The 23,520-nt window shown below is 45.3% G+C and overlaps 1 protein-coding gene across 1 annotated transcript; it reads right to left on the minus strand.

Moving 5' to 3' along the window:
* Positions 1–23,133, minus strand: LOC311607089 (uncharacterized protein). Its single transcript, XM_084798636.1, has 7 exons — positions 23,056–23,133; positions 19,751–19,829; positions 19,512–19,640; positions 14,862–14,985; positions 12,123–12,188; positions 11,707–11,835; positions 1–112 (listed from the first exon to the last, which is right to left on the minus strand). Exons 1-5 carry the CDS (start codon positions 23,068–23,070, stop codon positions 12,152–12,154), a joined length of 384 nt encoding a protein of 127 aa, XP_084654762.1. The 5' UTR covers positions 23,071–23,133; the 3' UTR covers positions 1–112; positions 11,707–11,835; positions 12,123–12,151.
* Positions 23,134–23,520: the final 387 nt, after the last annotated feature.

The raw sequence follows: 23,520 nt of genomic DNA on the forward strand, positions 1-23,520 counted from the left end.
AGTTTAAGGTAACTTGGTGTGTCTTCTCATCCTAGTGTTATGGTTAAGGCAAGGCTGTAACATTCCTGAAATTAAACTTCCATTCTTCTGCTTTGGTAGAGCCAGAAGGCATCTGCAAAATGAGGCCTTGCTGTAAGATTTAGTGCTAACCTATGGGACATGCCTAGCCCACTCTCTGGCATAGAATAAATTCATCCACAATAAATGGTAGAGTACCACCAAACTGCACATTGGAAAGTAGTGGACCGACTACGAGGTCCAAGTTCAAAACCAAGTTTGTCATATGCCTGACATTGAACAGGAGAACTGGCCTCTCTCAGTCTCACTGGACCCTTTAAGAATGGAACTACATACAACCTCTACCTCAGGGGATAAAATGAGAAAATGTGCTCTCCTGGGCTGGCAGTTCTCTCACAGGTCAGCCAGACGAGTTGTTAGATGCAAGTGTGTGGAAGGAAACCCCTGGGTGTCAAGAAACAGTGGTTCTAGGTAGGCATGGTCTCCATAATGCCCCTTGCCCCAAAGACAGAGACTCTTCTCTGGCCCCACGGAAGGAATTCTTCCCTAGTTCCTTCCCACATTCCAGACACGCTTTCATCACAGCACATTTCCTTTATTCCATCTTCAATTGAGATTTTTTAAAAGAAATCTTTGAAACTCCCCAGCTGGTAGAACCACTAGGGAATCAAAGCCCATTTGTTCTCTCTTCTCCATATTCTCCCAAGTGGTCCACCAATCAAACCCACACTGTTAATCTGCATTGAAAGGAAATGGGTCATTATTTGAAGGCAACAAAGATAACCAGAGTGGAGGAGCAGGAGCAAATAAGGTTATTCAACTTCCTGACCCATGAAGAGCTCTTTTTGTTTGTTCTTGGCCCTGTCAAATCCCTGTACACCACACCTGTAATGAAAAGCCAAAAATGGACAGCTGCTGGCTTCCGGCCTGTCGCTATCACCCAGTAGAGCATCTGTGTTTAGGTAGTAGGAAGGCTCATTGCACTGAAGCTGAGAGAAACGGAATATGATGTGACTTCTTCAGCTTGGCTTACAGCACAACATGGGGGAGGGGGGCTCTCTTTTGACCAGCAAGCATTTAGCCTTGGCTTAATCCTCTTCAAAACCAGGTACCTACCATTGTGTAGGGGACTCAATAGAAGGCTCCTCTGGCTTTCACCTCCCTCCTCTTAGATGCTGCCTTCTGGTGTGACAAAGTCTCTTTGTCCCCTCAGCCTTGGCTTCTCAGAAGCCACTAGCCCTCTATTTCTCAAGATGCCCTTCTATCATATTTTCTGCTTCCCCTACTCATGTCTAAAGAATAATATATATATATATATATATATATATATATATATATATATATATATATATATACACACACACACAAAGCACATCTGAAATCTCATTGTTATTTGTAAACCCAGATGGATCCTGTGGACTAACTCTCCCTGCCCTGCTTTCTCTGCTGCTGGTACCTTCTGTTCTCCACATTCCTGATCCTGGAGACATGGACCAAAGGGTTTTCTGCTCACAGATCCAATAGTTGCCACCTGCATTTGTGTCCTGCCTTCACACTACCTTCTTTCTGCATCCTCTGATTTCTAGGGGACTGATGTCACATAGCTGTGCTCCAGTCCTTGTTACATCCAGAATCAAGTCATGGTTTTCATGTGGTCTGATTTTGAAAGCACGTGCACCCTTGGGTGTGATTCTCAATTTTCTCTCTGATATCTGTGTCTGATCTTTCTCATCCTGCCCACCCCCACCAGGGTTGTCTGTCTGTCTGGGTTCTGTCAACTGAAAGCAGATAGTTCAGACATTTAAGGTCTGACAGCACACACAGAATCCACTCATGGGACCATTAATAGTGTGTTATAGCATCAGGGAACTACACCAAAGCTGTAGAAAATGATGTCACAGAGATCAGAAACCAATTAGAAGCCTTGCCTGTCCCTTGACCAGAAAGGGCAATGGATAAAACGTGTTTAATCAGGTCCCCCTGCATCGAGATAGAAGAGGAGCTTCGCAGAAATATGACTAGGGGACTGAAGCCTCTGCCAGAGCCTTGGCCTGCTGGGAGTGGGAGAGTGATAGCAAGGGGACGGGGAAGAAGTCATCCCACCATCATGCCCCAAAGAAATCTCAGAGCAAGAAAGTCTATGCAATCCATCCACAGATGTCAGACTCCTGCGGTACAGAGAAGGAACAAGAGATACCGTAAAGAGATGGGGCAACAGGAGAATACACTGCATACTCCATCCTTGCACGCAGTCTTTAGACAAGTGCAACAGCTGCCACTCCTATCACACATAGTACTGCCATGTTCACACGCTCAGACCACATAGTACAGCCATGTTCATACCCTCAGACAGGTGAGATTTGCTCATGGCATTTGAGAGGCATTGAGAGTTGCACATCTACTACGCCTTGTGCCTACTGACTTATCTGGTGGAATGACCCAGAACAAAGACACAAAGACAAGGTTCACCCCACAGAAGGGTGTTCAAAAGAATCCCCATATACCTAAAACATGCTTTGTTCATTAAAAAGGGAGAAAAAAAAGGTTAGAAATAAAACTGTGGCCTATGTGTGACTGAAATCTATCCAACACAGCGTCTCTTCTGGTGCCTTTCAGGCCTGGATGACATCTGCCCCACACAGTATCTCCCTCAACATCTCTCAGCCCTCAACTGGGGACTAAGGCAAAGAAACTGGGACTTTAGAGCCTGGGCCCTGTCAAGCAGAGCCTCTGCCTAGCTGCCAGTCCCTGTGAATTGATCAATGGAATAGTAAGACCAGCACTGCTCTGAACAATTCTTCTCAGAATAAAAGCTTTCCTCCCCCACGCAGTTCTTGCCTTTTGTCAAGGAAAAGAAAAGAAGAATCAGCCCAGAGTGAATTCCTTAGAGCGGGAGGTTGGGAGGCAGCAGATGCAGGCATGCACACAGCGCATTTGTCTGAAGCCCGTGCCCACTGCTCCAGCACGGGAGACCTCTGCATCCAGGACCACCCTGCTCTGGGGCTTAGTGTCCTTCCTTCTAGGAACACAGAAGCTATGTCTCCATCCAAAGAAGGTATGTGAGGTGACAGGAGGACCTCAGGTGTGCTAGCCGGAGGTACAGAGCCAGTAGCGCCCCAGTTGCTGTGCAGAAAATGTTCTCAGGAAGAAAAGTGAGGAAGGCTTGGAGAAAATCTTATCATATATTCAGAAAACATTTTCACTAAACTTCCAAGGCAGTTAGAGCATGGGTTCCTATCCTAGCTGACCCCATTAACTATTTTGGAAGAGCTTAAGCAATCTGGGTCTCCTCTGTGCTTCACTGCTAGAAGACCTAAGGAATGTCACCCATTCACCCACACAATGAGCATAGTGCCTGGCACAGAACAACAGCACTCAGGGAAAACCAGCTGTTGAAGATTATATGTGCAGTGGTGATAGCCACAATGTTGATAGGCAAGACACGTGTGGGCCACGCTCTTGGAAAACATAATAATACACGTGCAATGGTGATAGCCATGGTGTTGATAGACAAGACACACATGGGCCATGCTCTTGGAAAACATAATAATGATAATAGCAGCTAACATTGGTTGGTCATTTACTAATCATTAGGCACTCCTATGGTGATGATGTACATTATTGTCACTTAGTCCTCTCAATGGTTCCATGTTCAGAAGCAGACACGGGGATGAAAGTGTTTTACATAACTTGCCCAAAGGTATTCAGCTGTTGAGGACCAGAGCTTAGAATTGAAGATCAGTAATAACAAACAAGCCAGAAGAGAAGTTCATAATTCCACTTGGTGAGAAAATACTAGGGAGGAAATGAAAACTCTGCAGTAGCAGAACACAGAGGAGGGTTCTGCTGGGGAGAGCTGTCAGGGCCTCCGAGCTGAGGTATAAAGCAAGAGACTCCATCTGTCATACAAAGAGCCAGGGTGAGCGTTCCAGGCAGAGGAAACAGCCTGAGAGTTGGTGCTGATGTGAGGGAGACACATCTTTAGTTAAGAAACTAAAATGGGACCAAAATGGCTGGTGTGGTATAAGTGGAAGGTGGGGGGACAGACGAGAGTGCTAGGAGGCTGAAATATAGGCAAAGTCAAACAGTGGTAGAAACTCCAACCAATATACAGCAGGAAGCTGCTAGAAGGCCTTAGTGGAAAGGGTCACCTGACTGACTAGTTGCGTGGAGTAAGACTTGAGGGAAAGCGAGGGCCCTAAGGAAATGATAGTAATAATGTAGAGTGCTGCCAGAGTAGCGCCACAACTGTCAGGGACGGGAACATGCTCTGTGAGCACTATGGAATAAAGGCATGGTTCACCTCCCAGACACATCATCACTGCCATTACCACCACTATATAGATCCTAGGCTGTGGTCAGAGAGGTCTCAGGATTATCATAACTCTACCCAGGCTCCCAGCTGAGGGGTCTACCATCAGAGCGGCAGCACCATACCTCAGCTACAACACACACACAGATACCTAAAGAAACGCTCGCTACAGAGATCCAGAAAGAGAGGCTTACAAATAGCCCGGAGCAGCAAGCAGAAGGATGAAGACTTAAAGCAATCACGGGAATTGAATGGTAGATACAACTGACTATTTATCACACTTCTTTTGCCTATATTGCCCATAAGGGACTATCGGTACGCACTGCCCTCTTCTTTCAAGGTCTGCCTCTTTGATACATCACTACATAATATTGAGCTACTTATTCATTTGTGATACACACAAAAAAATATTATTGAGTGAATCTACTATAGCACTGTATCGAGCATTGGGGAAATACAAAGACAAATGAAGTACCACCTCAAGGCTCCTGATTTTACAGTGAAGAGAACAATTACCATAAAGTACAACTGGAGCCAGCATCAAGGGGGGAGGAGGGAGGGGGGAAACAACTGAGGAATGCTGAAGTTGGGCCTTTAAGCCAGGGCCTGCAGTGGGGAGATAGAGAGGGGGTGGAGCTTGTTCCAGAATAGAGAACCCTTAGGGAACTTTAGGAAGAATAAGGCATTCCCCGTGATTCAAGTCTCCGCATCAAGAAGGAAGTAAGGCCCAGCCAGGAAAAGCCTTTAGGCTACACTTGGAAATTAGGATACTGCCCAGATTCCCTAGGGAACCATATTTAAGACATGCATAATGGTCTTTTTTTTTTCTCATTTGCAATCATTCTGTATGCAGAGCAAAGTAGAGGAAATGGTGATGAAGACAGCTTGGGCAAGATCCCTGTAGTAACTCAGATAAGAAATAAAGAGAATGAGCGTCAAAGCCGATGCAGAGAAGAGGAGAGAGAGAGAGAGAGTTCACATCAGAGAAGGCCTAGAGGGGGCTGTGATCATTTATGTATTTTATGAGATAACAGAAAGGTACTAAGTTTTCTACCCATCAGTGAGAAATTAGGTCGCATGGAAAGTGGTTCCATGAGTAAGTTTTTACAAACATGCTAAATAGTGAGAAGACATTAAATGTTTTTGATCAGGGGAGTCATATGATCATGGGCTATGCCCACAGGACCGAGAGCACTCATTGAAGAAGAGCCAGTGGTGGCACAGGACACCTAGGATACGGCCCTAGGATAGGATGCTGGCTGGGAAGAACTACTAGAAGGCCAGGAAAAGCTGGGGAGTCAGAAACAAATGTAAGTAAGGGGTATTAGTTATTTCTCTGTTGCTAGCTATGATGACATGCCGTGAGCAAAGGAACTTAAGGAATGGGGGGTTTATTTTGCTCACAGCCCCAGATTAAAATCTATCATGGTAGGAAGGTCACAGGGGCAAAATCTTGAAAGCTCACACTCAGATATATCTCTCCTTTTCATATAGCCTGAGATTTATCCAAGAGATGTCAGCCAATTTTAATATGGTTTTTTCCATGCCTCTCAGGAATGCCCAGAGGCTAAAGATTCCCTCACACATTGACCTGGAGACTTGTCTCCTAGCTAACTCCAGGTCCTGTCAAGTTGACAATTAACACTAAACCATCCCAGAAGGTCTTGAAGAGACTGACCAAGAGCAAGGGCAACACATTAGCCTTGGTGATCAGGGAGCATCCTCTGGGTTGGGACAATGCAGGAAAGAGACACCAAAGGTCACTACTAGGGCCAGAAGAAGGCTCTTAGCAATATCTGCAGCCATAGAGAGCCAGAATGCAACAGTGAGCAGCTTGCATCCAACATGCCAAAGTCCAATTGCTCAGGACACAAAAACTGCTCAGAAATTACTGATACGTTAACAAAAAGCAAGCTGCAAAACAAGGCAGGTATTGTAATCCTGTTTGTTAGAAATGTGCCCGTGGCTTGCAAAGCCCCACACCAGAGGGTTTACAGTTACCATCTCTGAGAAAAAAAAAAGAATTATAGGTGATTTTTATTTTCTTCTAGATGGTTTTTCTATTTTTGACCATGAACAAGCATGACTTTTTGTAATCAGAAACCCAGCAGAGTTTAAAATATATTTGTTAAGCTTATATAGCATGGCTGTCTTGCAGAATTGAAGAGAGACCTCTGTTTGCTAACTTCTTTTTCCCAGTCTATTTATGATCTCGAAGATGCTGAGTAACTTAGATGTTGCCGCAGAGGAAAGCCGGGCGGAGAATTTAAATGCACAGTGTCCCGTGTTAACAAGGAGAGTCCTCACTACCAGAGCCTCCTCCCCACCTCTTCTCCCCAAGAGAGAGAGCACTGGCTTCTGGTGACCCTCTCCTGACACGTTCCATGTCTGAGCCCAGAGAGACCCAGCAGGCTCTGAGCCTTGGGCTCCCCTAGCCCTCAGCAATCCCCCCTTTCTTCCTCCCAGGGGACAGCATTGCTTCTCTTCTTTTCCTCTTCCCTAAGGCTCAACTATAAAAACTCCATCTAGTAATGAGCTCACCCCTCTCATCTTCCGGCTTCGAAATGTTCTAGTTCTGGGATTGTTAAAATGCTATTCAGTCCCCAATCTTCGTGGGCGTGGGAAAGAGAATAAAATAAACAGACTCGGATGCCTTTGAAGTGGAGGGAGTCAGGCAAGAGAGAGGGGGGCCTACCAATCAGACCCCGCAGGTTATCTTATCCACACTGAGGCCCGCTGTGCTCACAGAAGTTTCTTAAATATTCCTTGTGACTACAGAGCTACGAACTCCAGTCTTAAGCAGCTGTTTGCAGAGGGCTTCCAAAGCAGTGATGGCTTGGGCCTCCTCAGCAAGATGAATCCTACCTGTTAATGGTGGAAGAGAACCAAGTAGAAGCAAAGAGGATGAAAAGGGGGGAGTCTCTGCTTGGAGTTGCCCCACTGTGAAGGGTTCCCCTACTCCTGGGCTCCAACAACGAGTAGGCCTGGAATTTCCCCCACATCCTTGTGAATGACAAGTAATATCAAGAAGGCCTTATTCACGAGATACCCAGCTGTTTATTTTCATGATTTCATTTACTGTTTCACACTTTGAAACATATGATCTCAGGCCCTGGAGCTCTGTCCAGGTACCACTGTGGGTGGTAGGAGCAGAATCCCGCCCTCAGATCTTTATGCGCTAGTTAAAGCAGAGCCACCACTCAAGTAGAGGGCATCCAATGCTAGTGGAGGGTACTCCCTTCTCAGACACACACTTTCCCAGTGTGCTCCTACTTAGGAAACCCTCCTTTTAAAATTAGCATAACCTTTCAAGGATGTTACTGATTTTTTTTTAAGCTATGAAAGAAAAGATTATTGTTAAGTCTAAGCACACAGCATGAAAAAGAACAACCCTGAATTGTCAGCGAACATTGCCCTGAGCTCCTAAATCTAAACAAGTTGCTCTTGTTACATCAGAGAAATCTTAAAATACTAGTGGGTAGGCTCTGGGCTTCTCGGAGAGTTTCCACATATAATATGCCAGCTCTTTACACTATATAGCTAAAACTTTTAACAAAAGGTCCTATGAGGGCAGAGGATGTAATATAAGTTTTGAAATCTTATTCCAGCCTGACGGTGCACATTTGTCATCTCACAACTTGAGAAGTGTACAAAAAGTACTTATAGGCCAGCGTGGGCTATATACTTGTCTGAGACCAACCTAGGCTAAGACTTTGTCTTTAAAAGAAAAAAAAAGCAAAATACCCTAAACACAAGTTACCTAGTTTTTTCCTGCCATTTTGGGTCCATAAATCTATAGAGAAACTTCCCAAGACAAATATTTATAGAACCAGAAAATCAGTAGAGTTGCCAGCCCCTGTTCCCAAGTGGCTTCCTCGTGTCACATCTCCCATCAAATTTCAGCCTGGAAGTCAGGTCACAAGAGGAAGCCTTGAGGTGACAACAGATGAAAAAATGTGCCCTGGGTCTGTGATAAACCCGAGCAGAGGGCTTAAGTTAAGCAGGTCAAAGGACCACAGCGATTTGAGAACTGTATTCCGCTGACACCCTCAAGATCAAAAGCCAAAAGGATGTTCTCTTGACAAGGTCACCAGCAGCCTAGCTGCAAGGCCACCCCTGCCCCCCCACCCCCCACCAACGCCAACAGCAGTCCAGCCTTGGCTGAATGTGATGAAGATAACAAGGAGTCCAGGCACAGGTGAGCTTGCACTCTCCAAGAAACAGGAAGCGCAGCTAGAGAGCGGTCTGAAAATGCAGCGGGAATGAAAGGGAGCAAGCCGCACGTCTTGATTTCCAGCTTTGTGTTTTCTAGCTCAAGTCAGCTCAGGGCCATCATTTTTCATAAAACCCAGGGCTCCCCTCATGTACAGGCGGCACAGTGGCCTTAGCAAACAGGGGCTGACCTTGAATAGTGTCCTCTCAGTCTGTCATGTGAACTGAAGAGCCTTCGGTGCAGGATAAGTCATGCAGAGCAAGTGGGGAGAGACACAAGCCAAGGGGGCTGTAGTGGCCGGCTGGGAGGGCAGGGGGTCTCTGTGATGGCAGGCCCTGGAAGCTGACAACCGACAACTTTATCCATGGTAGCAGCAGGAGAGGTAACCTGGCTCATTTAAATGCATGGCTATCATCAAAACTCCCACTGTAGCTAAAAGTCAGCTTCACCGACATTTTTTTTTAAGAGCTGCTAATAAAGAGAAAAAGAACGTGTGGTTTAAAGTTCCTTTCCCCCTTACACTTCCTTTCTGGTCAAAGTGCTAATAAGGATGAAGAGGCACAAAGTCCATGGGGAGAAAGGAGATGGAAATGGCATGGAGGATGTGCACTTTATAGCCGACCTGAAAACACAGGACAGTGGGTGACAGCCAAACCCAGGCAGTTCAAAGGGCTTCCATCTAGATAGACAAGAAGGTTACAAGGCAAAGGACAGAAATATGGAACAGCAAGGAGACCTGGCCTGCGAACCTGAGGATACTGGCTGTGGTTCTGACTCCATGACACCTCAGCCATTTCATTTCTTCAACTATAAGGCCCTGGGTTTCGCATAGCAATTTAAAACTCTAAAATCCATGCTATAAATCTACCACAGTCTGTAACGCTGTATTCTCTCTATACAATGGTGACACAGTCACACCTTATTTTCCAGGGTCAGTGCAGAAGATTACATGGAAGAGCCCAGGATGAGACAGCACAGGGTTTAATATGCATTTGGCCACTTGTTTCTGTTAGCCACCCTGCCAGGTAGAAGGGACCGGTATCTCCAGTTCACAGGTGAGTGTGTTGAAGCTCAGTGAAATTCGTATGTGACTCTAAAGTCACACATGATAATCACGGGAACTGAGACTCCGAACAAATCGTTTTGAGTTCAAAGCCCATGTCATTAGCCTCTGTACAACACAGCCACTCTGAAAATGCATGGCTATGCTGCGACATAATAGGTTGTCAATAAACACCATAGCACCTTCATGTTCACCCAGTGTGATGGAGTACTTTAATATGTCTATTGAATGAATGAACAAATGAACAACACATTGCAAAGAGGCCGTTACACCATGAACCCATCCAATCCCATGTTGCAGCCAATATAATTACTGAGAGGGCTTCAGCACAATTGCCTTTTCAAAGAGTCAGAAGCTTAAGTGAAGGGAGATGTGTCCCAAAAATGGAACTGTGGGAGATTCTGAATAAAGCATAGCAGCACAATATTGCACTGAGTATCTTAAGTGCACTTGAGGATTAAGATTCTATCTTTAAATGAATTTTAAAATGAATAGACAGACCAGGAAAGAAAGTGCCTAATGTACTGACATGTCCTTACTCACCTAATTGAATAAATAAATAAACAAGTCTTGGAATCTTGATGCCATGCTCACACACGTGCCTACGGCTTCCCTGAGATCTTCTGACTTTGCATCTGTCCTACAAGAGGGTCTTCAGCAATGTGGACATCTGGTGCTGAGCTGCAGAGCAGAGGGTATGCCCTCAGAGCACCCAGAAGCGACATCTGAGCAGGCCCTTCCAGGACCGTGGCTATAAATGCCACTGCCCACTTCTTAGGTAGCTCAGGGCCCTGCCTGAGCAGGACAAGCGATCACAGTGATGAACAAACCAGGGTATCTTGGAAGTAAGCGTTTTTGCAAACGGTGGCCTCTATCTTTCTCCCCTACTTTTTTTTTGTCAAAGACAATGGCCAATATCAGTGGGTGCTAAGAGGTCCTGTCTCAGCTCTCAGAATCCCCACAACCACACATAGCAGCCAATTCCAAGAAAGGTAAGTTCTCTGAACTTGCAAATGGTTTGAAACAAAAATGAGAGAGAGAGAGGAGAAAATACCATTATAAGTATGTAAACCACACTGAAATGTGAAAGGAACCTTCTCCAAACCCATAGACAAACACAGGAGCAAAGGGAGGCAAGCAAAGGAGGACCACTGTGTGCTGTCCTCCGGGGCTCATGGGGTACTCCTGCCCATGGAATGTGTTGTTCCAAATTGCTAATCAATGCTAGATACCAACACCAGCCACTGCTAATAACGAAGAAAGAATCACCTCACTTCCTCTGTAATTATTTCTGACACAGGTCTCCATGAGGAGTGTCAAGACTCAGGTTAGCAGCTCAGTGCGATAATAACCCAAGATTACCAGAAATTCACAATGTCGGAGAGAAAGAGGGCTTGGAGAAAGGGAAATGGCAATTAGAAATACTTGTCATGGTAATTGCATTGTGAATAGCAGATATCCACTTCTCAGCAGCTGGTGTAAGTTTTCCTCTATCTGACTTTAAAAAAAAAATTTAAAAAGTCTTCCAGGCAGGTAGCGCAATAGAGGAATACATCACATTTTCAAAAATAACAGTGTGGAAAAGTATTACTTCTCTCTAAATAATGGTGTGTTAGATGATTTTTTTTTAAATCCTCTTGGAATTCACAAGGCTGAGAGCTGTGCTACTTGACCAGGTAGTGAAGTTGCCTTAAGCCAAACAACAGCCATGTGATCTCACTCTGGTGGTGACTTCGACCCACATTGACATATTGTCTTCTGTGAAGCCTAAAATAGCTCTCAACTTTATTCCTTCATCATTCACTTTGTCCAAAACAGCCATATTCAGAGCTCTCCGGCACATAAAGTGAGAGCTGGTTAGAGGAAGGCTCTCAGATCATGTCCTCTGAGATGATGGGCCTCTCTTCTTCTGGGCTCTTTGGAAAGCTGTGAGGAGACACAGACACCTGTGGGAGGTGGAGGTGGGGAAAGGGGACTTTTCAGCTCTAATACTGAAAGATGCAGCTTCCTTTTACCTTGAGCTCAAGTGAACCTTCTAAAAGCAACCCCAAATGTGATCATCCAGTATCCAGGCCTAAATCCACCAGTGGCTCCTGTTACCTTCGGAATGAACAATGGTCTCCTTGGAATGAATGTCCTTTGCCTACAAGGTCCTCAGTGCTTTAGCTTCCCTGCAGCTCTGACAGTTCAGTCCTGATTACTAACTTAGTGGCAGATCTTCAGACAGACCTAGATCCCAAAGCATCCTGTTAATTTTATTTATTTAGTTATTTAGTTATTAGTATTTACTTATTATTGCCCAGGTTGTTCTATTCAAGAGTTCTATTTATCTAATCAGCACTTACTAGGTGTTCAAGACTCAACTGTAGAACCATCTCTACTGAGAATCCTCCCCTACGCACATCCTTTGCGATCCCTGATGAGGGGGTGCAGAGCTCTTTCTGTAGAATCACAGTGTTTATGCCCACCTGCCTGCTCCTCCATTGGAGTGGGAGTACTTAAGAGCCAGAACTCACCTTTCACACCATTTCCCCTAAGCCAGTTATCACAAGGAGCTTGTCAGGCTCAAGGTTGAATAGAATCTACACATGGAGGAAGAGAAGATGGAAGGATATAAAATTAAATGATGAAGGGAAGAGACTTAGTTCATTAAAATGTAATTAAGCCTCCTTAATAGGCAGTCATTTAGTCATCTCTAGCTATCAGAGACTAAATTGCATGAGGTAGAATATCAATTATGGCCAGGTATCTATAGTTTTGCAATATTTCAAGAATCGTCTTTAATTTAGGGATTTATGGAAGTTAAAAGAGGATTTGGTGAGAACTAAAGACCCTCTAGAGAGGCAGTAGAATCTGAGGACCCTGTGCTGGGCCTCTGTTCTAAAGAATTGGTAACGAACCAGCAAAGGGCATGGGGACCTTCCTTTGAACATCTCTGAGGTTCTGCCTCTAAAGCTTGTTGGGGCTAGAATGGAGCTCAAGGGTTTTTTGGTTGGTCGGTTGGTGTTTGGTTGGTTGGTTTGGTTTCTTATTTCAAGACTGGGTTTCTCTGTGTGACAGCCTTAGCTCTCCTTGGAACTTGTTCTATAGACCAGGCTGGCCTTAAACATACAGAGATCTACCTGACTCTGCCTCCTCAGTGCTGTGATGGTGTGTGCCACTGCCGCCACTGCCACCACCACCACCTGTTCCTTCAGCACTGCAAAACATGCTGGCTGTGTTCCTGTCACCTCAGAGACCACAGCACCATCCTGAGCTCAAGGTCCAGTTCCTCTGACCAGAATAAGCCTAGTGAGGCTAGGTATTCCTCTGGGCAAAAGTGGTTGTAAAGACAGTTTAATGAGTTCTTTTCTGACCCCCATTCAAACTTATTTGGGCCACATTTGCATAACGAAGCATCATCATCTCCTGCATAGCACTGATAAACATCCCCAGAGCAAGGCAATGTGAGACTTGACATCAGTTTAATCATTTGATGCTGAGTGATCGCATCCAGCCTGTGTGGGACCTGTGGCATTCCCACCTCATACCTGACAGATTACTTAGTTGCATGGGAAGTGACTTGCAAAAGTATCCTAAAGTGGCTAACTGGAAGAGAGTGTTGAAGAACCAGCAGTAGAGTGGATATTAGGAAATAGGGCGAGCCTAGGCATCAGATTCTCCAGTTGAGCTTTGCCTATTTGAAGTAGGAGCACAGAGAGAAGAAAAGAGACCAGTTCACATGGTTATTCGTGCTACACCTAGCATAGCAATTCTACACCAGGACACAGGACCCACTGCAACCTAGCACACTGTATCAGTGTGGTGATGTCAGAAGACTTTGATCGTGTCAGCATCAGAAGGTAGCATCCTAATTAGGAAAGCAGGAGCCAGGTAGCCTCCCTCAAGGGCCTGTAGGACATCATCAGAATGCTGAAACTGGAACAAACATTTGAAAGAATCATTCTTGACTATTGGTTAGACAGCCCCTGTAAATACCAGAAATAGTCAGGTGATGGGCTGGAGTAAGACAGAGTTAAAAGAGACCAAAGTTTTGTAAATGCAGGTTGTAGGGCTAAAGTCCGGCATATACAAAGTGGCATTTTCAAGTCAGAAAACAATTAACATTATTAGTAAAGCAACTTTAGTCCTACTCTTTGTTAGGGTTTATCTGGTCAGAAACACAAACTAAAAAATAAAAAATAAAAAAAAATTGGAAGCAACCTAGATGTTCCTCAATAGAAGAAGGGATAAAGAAACTGTGGTATATTTACACTATGGAATACTACTCAGCTATTAAAAACAAGGGAATCTTGAAATCTGCAAGCAAATGGATGGAACTAGAAATGATCATCCTGAGTGAGGTGACCCAGACCCAGAAAGATACATGTGGTATGTACTCACTTATAATTGGATACTAGCCCAGCAATGATGTCCTCTGAGAGTTTTCATTTAGCTGGGGATTGGGAAAGAAGCTAGGACATCCTATTGTGACTCCTAGTGAGAGAAGTATGGGAGAATGGGGAAAGGGACAGACCCAGAACATCCTGGAACCCTTCAAAAAGACCATCATGGATGGCGGGTCTGGCTCGAGGGGGGTCTGGCTCAAACTACTGTACCAACCAAAGACAATGTGTGCAGTAAACCGGAACTCCCTAATCAGATCTAGCCAATGGACAGCACATTCTCCACAGGTGTGTGGAGAGTGGGGGCTGACTCTGACAGGAACTCTGGTGCCCCCTATTTGACCACTTCCCCTTGGTGGAGAGGCCTGATGGCACCCAGAGGAAGAGTAAGCAAACTACCAGGATGAGACCTGACAGGTTGTGACCATATGGTGGGGGAAGAGGTCCCCTTCTGTCACAGAGCTAGAGGAGGGGAATAGTGTGAAGGAGCAAGGGAGTAGGGAACGGGAAGATACAAGTCAGGGGATAACAATTAAGATGTAATCCGAACAAACTACTTAAACAAAAATAAAAAAATAATAAATAAATAAATAAAAGTGGGAACACTGGGGTAGAGGAGGAAGAAAGATTGAGAAACAGAGTAGGCTGTGTAGTGGAGAGACGCGAAACTATAGATCAAGTGGCTCCCACAGGTATGCGGGCAGGACTGCAGAGGACAAAGGAACATTCATTGTCAAGTAGGGTCCATCCTCGGGCCACCTCATCCTGTCGCTGCCCACTAGGCTGGTGGCCCACAGACCCAGCCTAGAGCATGGAGCCACCACTCGCTTGCCCCGATGTGGAAGGGAGAGCATGGACCCACAGCATTACCTGCTGGCTGCAAACACAGTGGTCCCGCTTGGAGTGCCAGCAGGGCACCAAAGGCAAGGTGGTGTAGAGCAGCCTGGAGCTTGAGCAGGTCCCGCCTCCATGGCTAACCTCATGGTCACCCTGACTGTAAGCAACGAGAAGATATCTGAGATAAAGAATGGTTCGCCTTCTGGGTTCAGTCTCCTCAAAAGACATCTATGATGAGTGCTGCCACCAGAAAGCATGTTGCTGTCCATGAGCCATCTGTGCTGCTGGCTGCTGTGAGCGGGGTTGGGGGCGCAGAGGGGGGCCTTCTTTTGCAGTGGTATGGATGACTGCAGACTCATAACTGAGGATGAGAGACTTTGAAGGCTTCTGTGCCAAACCTCCACCCCCATCACACCAAAAAAGAAACAGTCCAGACATGAAGCTATGGAAGAGAGTCCTTAAAAATTGTGATAAAGATACTGAGTGTAGCTCTTCACAGTTGGTGGTTTCCAGCAGGGAGGGGGCTCAGGAAGGAGGGGAACCTCCGTTCTTTAAAGGTCTGGGCCCTGGGAGTTTGACCATGCTCCAGTCAGTATATGGGCAACACAACTTGGACTTGGTAGGGTTTTTTTTTTCTTTTCTTTCTTTTTTTTTTTCTTTCTTTTTTTTGGGGGGGGGGCAGTGGTGAGAGGTAGACCTGGGAGAAATGGGAAGTGAGTATGCTCAGGGTGCAGTGTATGAAATTGCCAAATAAATGATAGAAAAAAAATGTTGGGGGAGAAAAAGAGAAACAGGAGCTGCAATTCCATTGTCTGTTGCAGCTGTGTCAGATGGTAGAGCCTTTAAAAGGCAGTGAGATTTTTTTTAAGAGGGATTAATTAATGCCTTACTCTGGGGAAGAAATCCTAATTCTCACAGGTGGTTACACAGTGAAGCCATTTTCCTGTTTCCTCCGTTTTCAGGTGGAGACTTGCCTTCTTGTTCCACGCTAAGAAGACACGTGGTTTTAGGTTGTTTTTGTTTTTGTTTTTTGTTTTTTGTTTGTTTGTTTGTTTGTTTTTTCGAGGCACAGTTTCTCTTGTAGTCCTGGCTGTCCTGGACTTGCTTTGTAGACCAGGCTGGCCTTGAATTCACAGCACTCCACCTGCCTCTGCCTTCCAAGTGCTGGGATTAAAGGCATGTGCCACCATGCCCGACTAGAATTCTTAACCCCTAGAACCGTGTGATTGGTGGCTTCGCTTCTAATTAATCACCCGGCGTTGGGTATTTTGTTACAGCGAAGAATACCCTTCCTGAACAAAAATTATCAAAAGCACATAAACCTATTTCAGGCACAAAGCAGGGACTCAAGAAGTATTAAGTCCGAAGTTGAAGAAGAACCATAAGCGATACTGGGTCTGCTCTTCAGCTCATCCGCACTAGAACAGTTATCCCAAGAGCCTGCCACCGGTGTCCCCACTGCACATCCTAGTCTGCAATAGTCGGTATAATTCTTTGAATACTGCCCCTAGAAGAGGTACTAGGAAGTCTAAGATTACCCTGCCTGCCCCTCTGGGGATTGTCAAAGTAATTCTGAACGGGTTCAAAGCCTGCAGACTCAGAAACCTCCTCGGAAAGAAAAAGCCTAGAAGCGCCTTTGCCGGATCCCTCCTCGCTTGACTTTCCCCACCCACGTTCACTTTCCGGTCTGCAGCATACCAACTACATCGCCAGCCTAGCGCTCTGAGGTTTTGTGTCAGGGGGAGAAAAACCCACGTCTGCAGCTTGGGAACAACGCAGCTCATCTTTTGTAGCGTTTTTGTAAGTTTTGCCCTTAACGTGGGTGCCAGAACGTCTGACAGGATTGTTGTGAAGAGCGAGTAAGGGTGTTTTACAGCTCGGCTGCTAGGGAGCACAGATGTTACAGGCTATGTCGTGGCGAGGTGGTAAAGGCTGCAAGGAGGGTACAGAGCATTAATTATCTTCCTGCAGCTGTTCATTAGCCCGCAGACGCCTCATCTTGCCATCCTCAAGACTGACAACCACACCGTTCCACGCACAACAGACCGGGAGAGTTGAAGGAGGAAGAGAAGGACTAACTATCTGAAGGTGAAAATGAAAAGCAGTGTGCGGAACAGCTGGAGACGCCCACGGGGGCTGGAGGGGGTGCTGCCTAGAGAACAAGGTGATCACAGGACCCTCTGGGAGTTGCCCAGAGCCTCAGCCTCCAGTGGGCGCAGCAGGAGGTCGGTGGGATTCTCCAAGGGAACTTCCGGCAAGGCTCCTATGTGCATGCAGGAAAGCCTGTTTATGGGTGTAAAGAACAGAAGAAAGCCTTCCCCTTTTTAAAGGTTAGCTTTTCGTCTTTGAAACACAAGGATTCCACGGTGCTGTAAACTCAAATGTTGAGTCAGTTCCGCTTGGGTGGACGTGCACTTGCCACTGCTGATCCAGAGCATCTCAGGCCTCAGTCAGTGTGTTTAGTCTGTGGAGACCTCACCCAAAGTCCCTCTTATTTTTCTGCACACAGGAGAGCTAGAAACGAGAGAGGGCCTCGGATACTGACAAAGCAAAATTCAAACAAACAAGCCCCTATGAGCTTTAGTCCAAGCCCTTGGTTCCAGCACAGTGACTAAGTGAGCTAAGTACTTTCGGTCTCTGCGCGTGGTACTCCCTTTGGCCTAGGCCCCGCCTTTCACACATCCCTGAAGCCATAGCAGAAAGACTTTTCTATTTTTTTCGGCCTGTGCACCCACTCTTGTTCATTGTGTGTCATTTATGAACGGAATTCAGGAGAAGCGTGTATGTGGTACAGTTTCTGCCTCCCCTGGTAAGCCTTGCACTAGGGCCTGACTAGATAGAGCCTGGGAAAGGTTTGCAGGAGATTTCAGCCAGTGGGGAGAGCTTATCCATGACAAAGGAGCAAACGCAGCCCTCCAGTAGCAGTTCATGAGGGCTTTTGGTAGGATAGGATGGGGCTTCTACACAGCCTTATCCTGCTTCCCGGCATCAGAGACTGTCTTATCCTTGGTCACGGGTGCTAGATGGTCACTGATGGACCATGGCGAGGGACTAGCGTGCCCTGACAGCTCTCTCCCACCTGGCCCATCATGCTATCTCTCCATGCCACGTGTGGTCACAGCACAGTTCATCATAGGACTCCTTACTTGCCATATCCCGCCCTCACTCACAGACAGCACTTCACAGCTGTTTCCATAGGGCCTTCTTTGTGGTCTTAGTGTAAGTACTCCGTGTGCTCCAGGAGTGACACAAGACCCAGATCTCAGGACAAGAGGAAGCTGATATCCTCTCCCTCCGGCCACGCCATAGCCTAAGTCAGCTGAGGGAATGGGTTTTCATCTCAGGCAACAGCTAGGATGTAAAGTCACTCTTTTCTGCATCATGAAGTCAGATCTTCACTCTAACAATCCTCCCTTATGTGTAACCTGAGCTTGAGGCTAAACCTTTTGGGGGTATTTCTCCCAGTACCATTCTCAGTTGTGTGTATTCTCCCATCTACTAAGAGGTAATGACCTAAGATATGTAGAATCAATATGAGTTAAAGGCCACTTTCCAAAAAATCATAATAATAATAGTAACTTGAAGGACAAGGTATTAAAAGGCCAGCTAAACCCAGGGCCTGTCATTGGGTTCTGTCTCTTGTCCCAAACTTCTAATCAGAGATGATCTGTGCTCTGTCAAACAGAGAGCCTGTTCTTCCCTCCCCTCTCACTCCTGCAGTGATAACACAGCACTATTCATTTTTAAGTGGTTTTCTTCATCCTCGGTAGTTGCACTCTGGGCATTTTGCTATTTTTATATTATTTATATGGGTGTGATTCTTTTGTGATGATTATCTGTGATTAATCCTTGCAGCTATGGGGGGAAAAAATCAGTGTAACGGCTTGTACCGCATCTAACAAGAGTTGATGTCTGTGTAGCTTTTCTGTGTTAAGCAGCTTTGCAAGTTCACTTTAATTGACAAGAGGAAAAGAGGACAGGCAATTAAAAAGGTGTTTATTATTTATTTTTAAATTTATAATTTATGGGAATTATGTATCTAGTAGACAGATAATAAGGCATGCTTTCTGTGTGATTTAATGAAACCAGGTGGCCCATTAGCAGGGTCCTAGTGCCCTCTGGAGACTGCCTTTGTGTCCTTCCTCCATGGGTAGACTCTATGCTGTCATCAGTCAGAAGTCATTCTCTGCCAAATCAGAGGCAAGAGAAAAGAGGATGGGATGCCAATCCTAGGAACAGAGTGACAGCAGGGAGCTCAAACAGCCCTTATCTACAACTAGAGCCACAGCTGAGTCACCACCCTCTATACTCACAAAGTAGGACAGGAACAAGTCAAAGAACCAGGGAGCAGCCATCTCCCTCAGACCCTGGCACCCTAAGCTTGACTTGTGTAGAAAGGGTTAAAGAGGAGAGATTTTTCTTCAGAACCATATTTCTATCTCTAAAACACCAGGCAGCTCATATGTACACATTTCTCTCCACTAAGACCTAATTTTCCACCATTTTCCTTGATTTGTGGCTCTCTTTTCCCCATTTCCTTGATTTAATGCCCAATTATTTTTTGTCCCATTGCCAGTAAAACAAAATATTTCATAACGGCTTCTGTGAGGTTTTTTGGATACTATTTTAAATACATAACTTACATTCCTTATATTGCAAAATTGAGAGGAATCTAGTGAATACCTACAAATGGATTCTTCATTTTTCTCAACAAGCTGGCCTCCACTTGACAGTCCCAAGTACCACGCCAAACGTGAGGACATTTCCAGCACTCTTCTCTCAGGCTCTGCTCAGCAACCCCGTCAGCATCACCTCAAAAGCATGAACAGCGAGATCTCATTTCCCTTTATCTTCACCTCCCCCAACAACAGGGAGTGAGAACTGAGTGACAGAGCTGGTACGTCAGCTGACTGTTTCCATACCTGCCTGGTCCCACATCTGCCACCAGTGACCACGCAGCCCCCTCTGGCCCACTGTGCTGCTGTGTCTGTCCTTAGAAGCCTAGTACAGGGAAAGCGAACATTTTGGGTCGACTCTCTTCTAATTTTCTTACAGTTATAAAACTCCGGATTTCCTTGTGTCCTAGAAACAGAAATTAAACCCCCAGTACCAATGGGTCTGGCTTTAGAATGCGAAGAGAGAGAATCTAAAACATCAAGAGGCACGCCTTCTGACTATTAAAATCCTTTTCCCCAATCTAAGCCTCTTTTGGCCCAGTTTTGCACCCCACATATACAAGGACAGTAGGGCAGAAAAGAACCTTACAGAATTCGCCTCCATTTTGTTTGACACTCTCATTTCCTTTCCTGCTCATCCGGTTTATTGCTCTGCCCTCACAATAAAAGTAAAATTAATTTTGTTTTTTTGAGAGCTATGTGTGAACTTCAAAAAAGAGTACAGAAATTCTGGAAACACTCTGGGGTATTCAGAAGCCACTGTCACCAAACCTCTTCTGGAAATGTAGTCACTGGATGTGACCTCTTAAACCTAGGTTATTCATTCACTGATAATTCATGCCCGGGTCCCCGCAAGCCAGCCCCCAAGTTCTGTCACACTGGGTATTGAAACCCCTGTTTGAATTTATCATCTAGGGGAGACAGCTGACCTCAGACTAAGTCCCCAACCACATGAGCATGAGCAGAGCTGAGATTCAGGCCTATGGGAGGATATGTGAGATCTACAGAAACAATGAGACACAAAGCACACCCAGTAACTAGTGAGAGAAGAGGCAAGAAAAAGCAAAACTACAGCACTAGTTATACAAAGTCCAAATGGAAATTAGTTAGGTCAGGATAAGAAGGAACTTTCCAGACCGTCAAAGCAAGAAGCCTGTCTAAGAGACCAGTCTCAGGTTTCAGTGGGGCTGTTCTACACCGCATCCCAGTTCACATTAGCCCTGGCTAAAAAGGCCAAAAGAGATAGATGCAACTGAAAGTATCCTGATGCTTGGGAGAAGCATCTCGATGCTTGGGAGATGCTTGCGAATCCAGAAGCATCTGGACTCTGTGTGGAAAACTGGTTGAACCTTTCGTTCCATGGGTCTATAAGACCAGAGGCTCAGCAGCAGGCCACAGTGCAGATTGATTTCTATGGATGTCTTATTCCCATACAAACATTGCAGTCAAGGAACAGAGGTCAGTGCCCACCCTGAATGAGGGTCTTATTCTCCCTGCCCTAGCCACAGAGGCAAGTTAACTGAGCCTTGTCTTCTCGTGGGGTCAGAAGAGCCCACAGAGCCCAGGAAGACAAGCAGACCATGCCAGAGTTCAGCTGCAACACTGGCCCTCAACTCCTTTTACCTTTCTGCACACTGAAGATTCTCACCAATCACAGCGCAGTGAGGAGACAAAGACAGAGAATAAGGGGCACATACGTTCTGTTCATTGTGGCCAAGGCATGGTGGTGCACGCCTTTAATCCCAGCACTCAGGAAGCAGAGGCAGGTGGGTCTTTTTGAGTTCGAGGCCAGTTTGGTCTACAAAGAAACTCCAGGACAGCCAAGGACACACAGAGAGACCCTATCTTGAAAAAACAAAACATAAATAATCTTTTCATTTTGAACAACATATCCCATCCATGCAAGCTCAGAACATAAGGCTGGGGGAGGGATCGCCCTGTGAAATGCTCATTGTGTAAGCATAACAACCTGAGTTCAATCCCCAGAGCCCACAGAAAAGGCACATGCAATGGCATCTGCCTATAGTTCCAGCCCAGGGAAGGTAGAAGCCAGAAGATCAATAGAAGGTACCAGACCGTCTAAATACTGGTGTGTTCTCTTTCTCTCCTCTCTCTCTCTCTCTCTCTCTCTCTCTCTCTCTCTCTCTCTCACACACACACACACATACACACACACACACACACACACACACACACAAATCTAGGGATAATTAAGAGGTGTAACAAAGTAGTTTTGTTGGTACCAATTCTAGAAAAACATCACCCTCTTCTGCAGGAGGCAGATAGAGTTGTTCATAGTTTATTCTACAAGCTGCAAAGGGGCCTGTTAGTTCTCCCCCTATATTTTCTAAAGGAATTTTTAAAGTTATTAAGTAAAGGGATAGGGCCAGAGAGAATTTCTTCTCTCATGACTCCTTACTTTTCACTATATCAGGCATAACTATAAAGCAGGGAAGCTGGCCTCATATAAAGCCAAAAAAAAATTTATACAGAGAAATGAACATAGTTGACAGAGTTTTAGAGTGCTAATAAATAACATCTTTTTCTGCTTCACGTGGAGATTAAAACCAAATCAGAGAGCTACTCGGGGTCATATAGGCAGAATTGAAAATATCGCCAATATTATTGACCATGAGGTTTTAAATCCACAGACAAGGGAGCTTGCTCCTACTTCATCGCCCAATTTGTCAGACTCACCCACACAGACCTTTCCAAAGTTCAGGCTGAGAGATATGCAAACCAGAACATCTTAGAGTTTAGTCCAGGGAGCTGAGCCTCTCACTCCCGCTGCCCAGTCCTTTCCAGGATTCAACTATTCTCAGCCTTTGGTATGAAGGAGAGGGTAAAGGATGGGCACCAATGTTATTCTAAAGGGCAATCCTCCAGACAGGTATCTACAGCCAAGGGAGGTGTCGTCTGACCCAACCTAATAACATCTCCTTCAAGTGGGCACCTTGGGACACAGTCTTCTTTAGTAATGTGGCCATTACTCACAATGCTTGTGAGCTCCTGGGAAATCCTATCTACAGCCTGCAGTCAGTTTGCTAGATACCTTTGGTCCTAGCATAACTTCATCTCTATGTGTGAGATAATCAGGAATTGTTAGAGTACAGCAAGTTGGTACCATTCAAGGTCAAGATGAGTGTGACAACTGAAAGATGAACGCTGATGCTGGAATGTGATTGGTGCTTGCCTCACAGTATCATCCTGGGAGTGAAGATTTAGTCACTGTAATGAGACTTTCCAAAGCTAAAAATAGGGGCCTATGAGATGACAATACCATTTTCCTTTTCTTTCTTTCTTTTTTTTTTTTTACAACTTTTTCTTTCTAAAGCCATGTCCTCACAAATATAATTGAGATGTTGAAATCTTGGTCCTTCTGTTATATTTGTTTATTAGCAGGAATATATGGAGTCTTGGTGGAGAACCCTTCTTTTCATAACCCAAACACATAACTGGCATGAGTAAAGAATTTATAGGTTATCAACTTTGAAGAGGATAACTTTCATTTCATAAAATTCTGGCATAATAGTAGGGGAAATCATACTCACTGCATTGTGGTGCATCAAACAGATGTGTATGAGAAAGAATGCACAAACAAGAGGATATCTCAGTCTCTAGGACTTGTTGGCCACCAACCAAACTCCATGTTCAAAAGAGACCTGTCTCAAAGGGAAATGATGTAGAATGAAAGCAACACATCCATTCACTCTAGCCTCAGCATATACAGACATACCCTACATACATGCACATGTGCACACACACACACACATGCACGCACACACACACACATGCACGCACATGCACACATACACACAGACAAACAGAGAGAGAGAGAGAGAGAGAGAGAGAGAGAGAGAGAGAGAGAGAGAGACATACCTGTACAATTATTTTATTTCTATGGCCTAAGAAGCCAATAACTGATACAATGAGACTGTAGTGTATTTTAAAGCTGCAAGCACTACACTGGCCAGAACCCAAACTACTACTAATCTACTAGTTAACTGAAATAAACT

Source organism: Acomys minous (genome assembly GCF_964271855.1).
Source record: "Acomys minous genome assembly, chromosome: 1".
Classification (NCBI taxonomy): Eukaryota; Metazoa; Chordata; class Mammalia; order Rodentia; family Muridae; genus Acomys; species Acomys minous.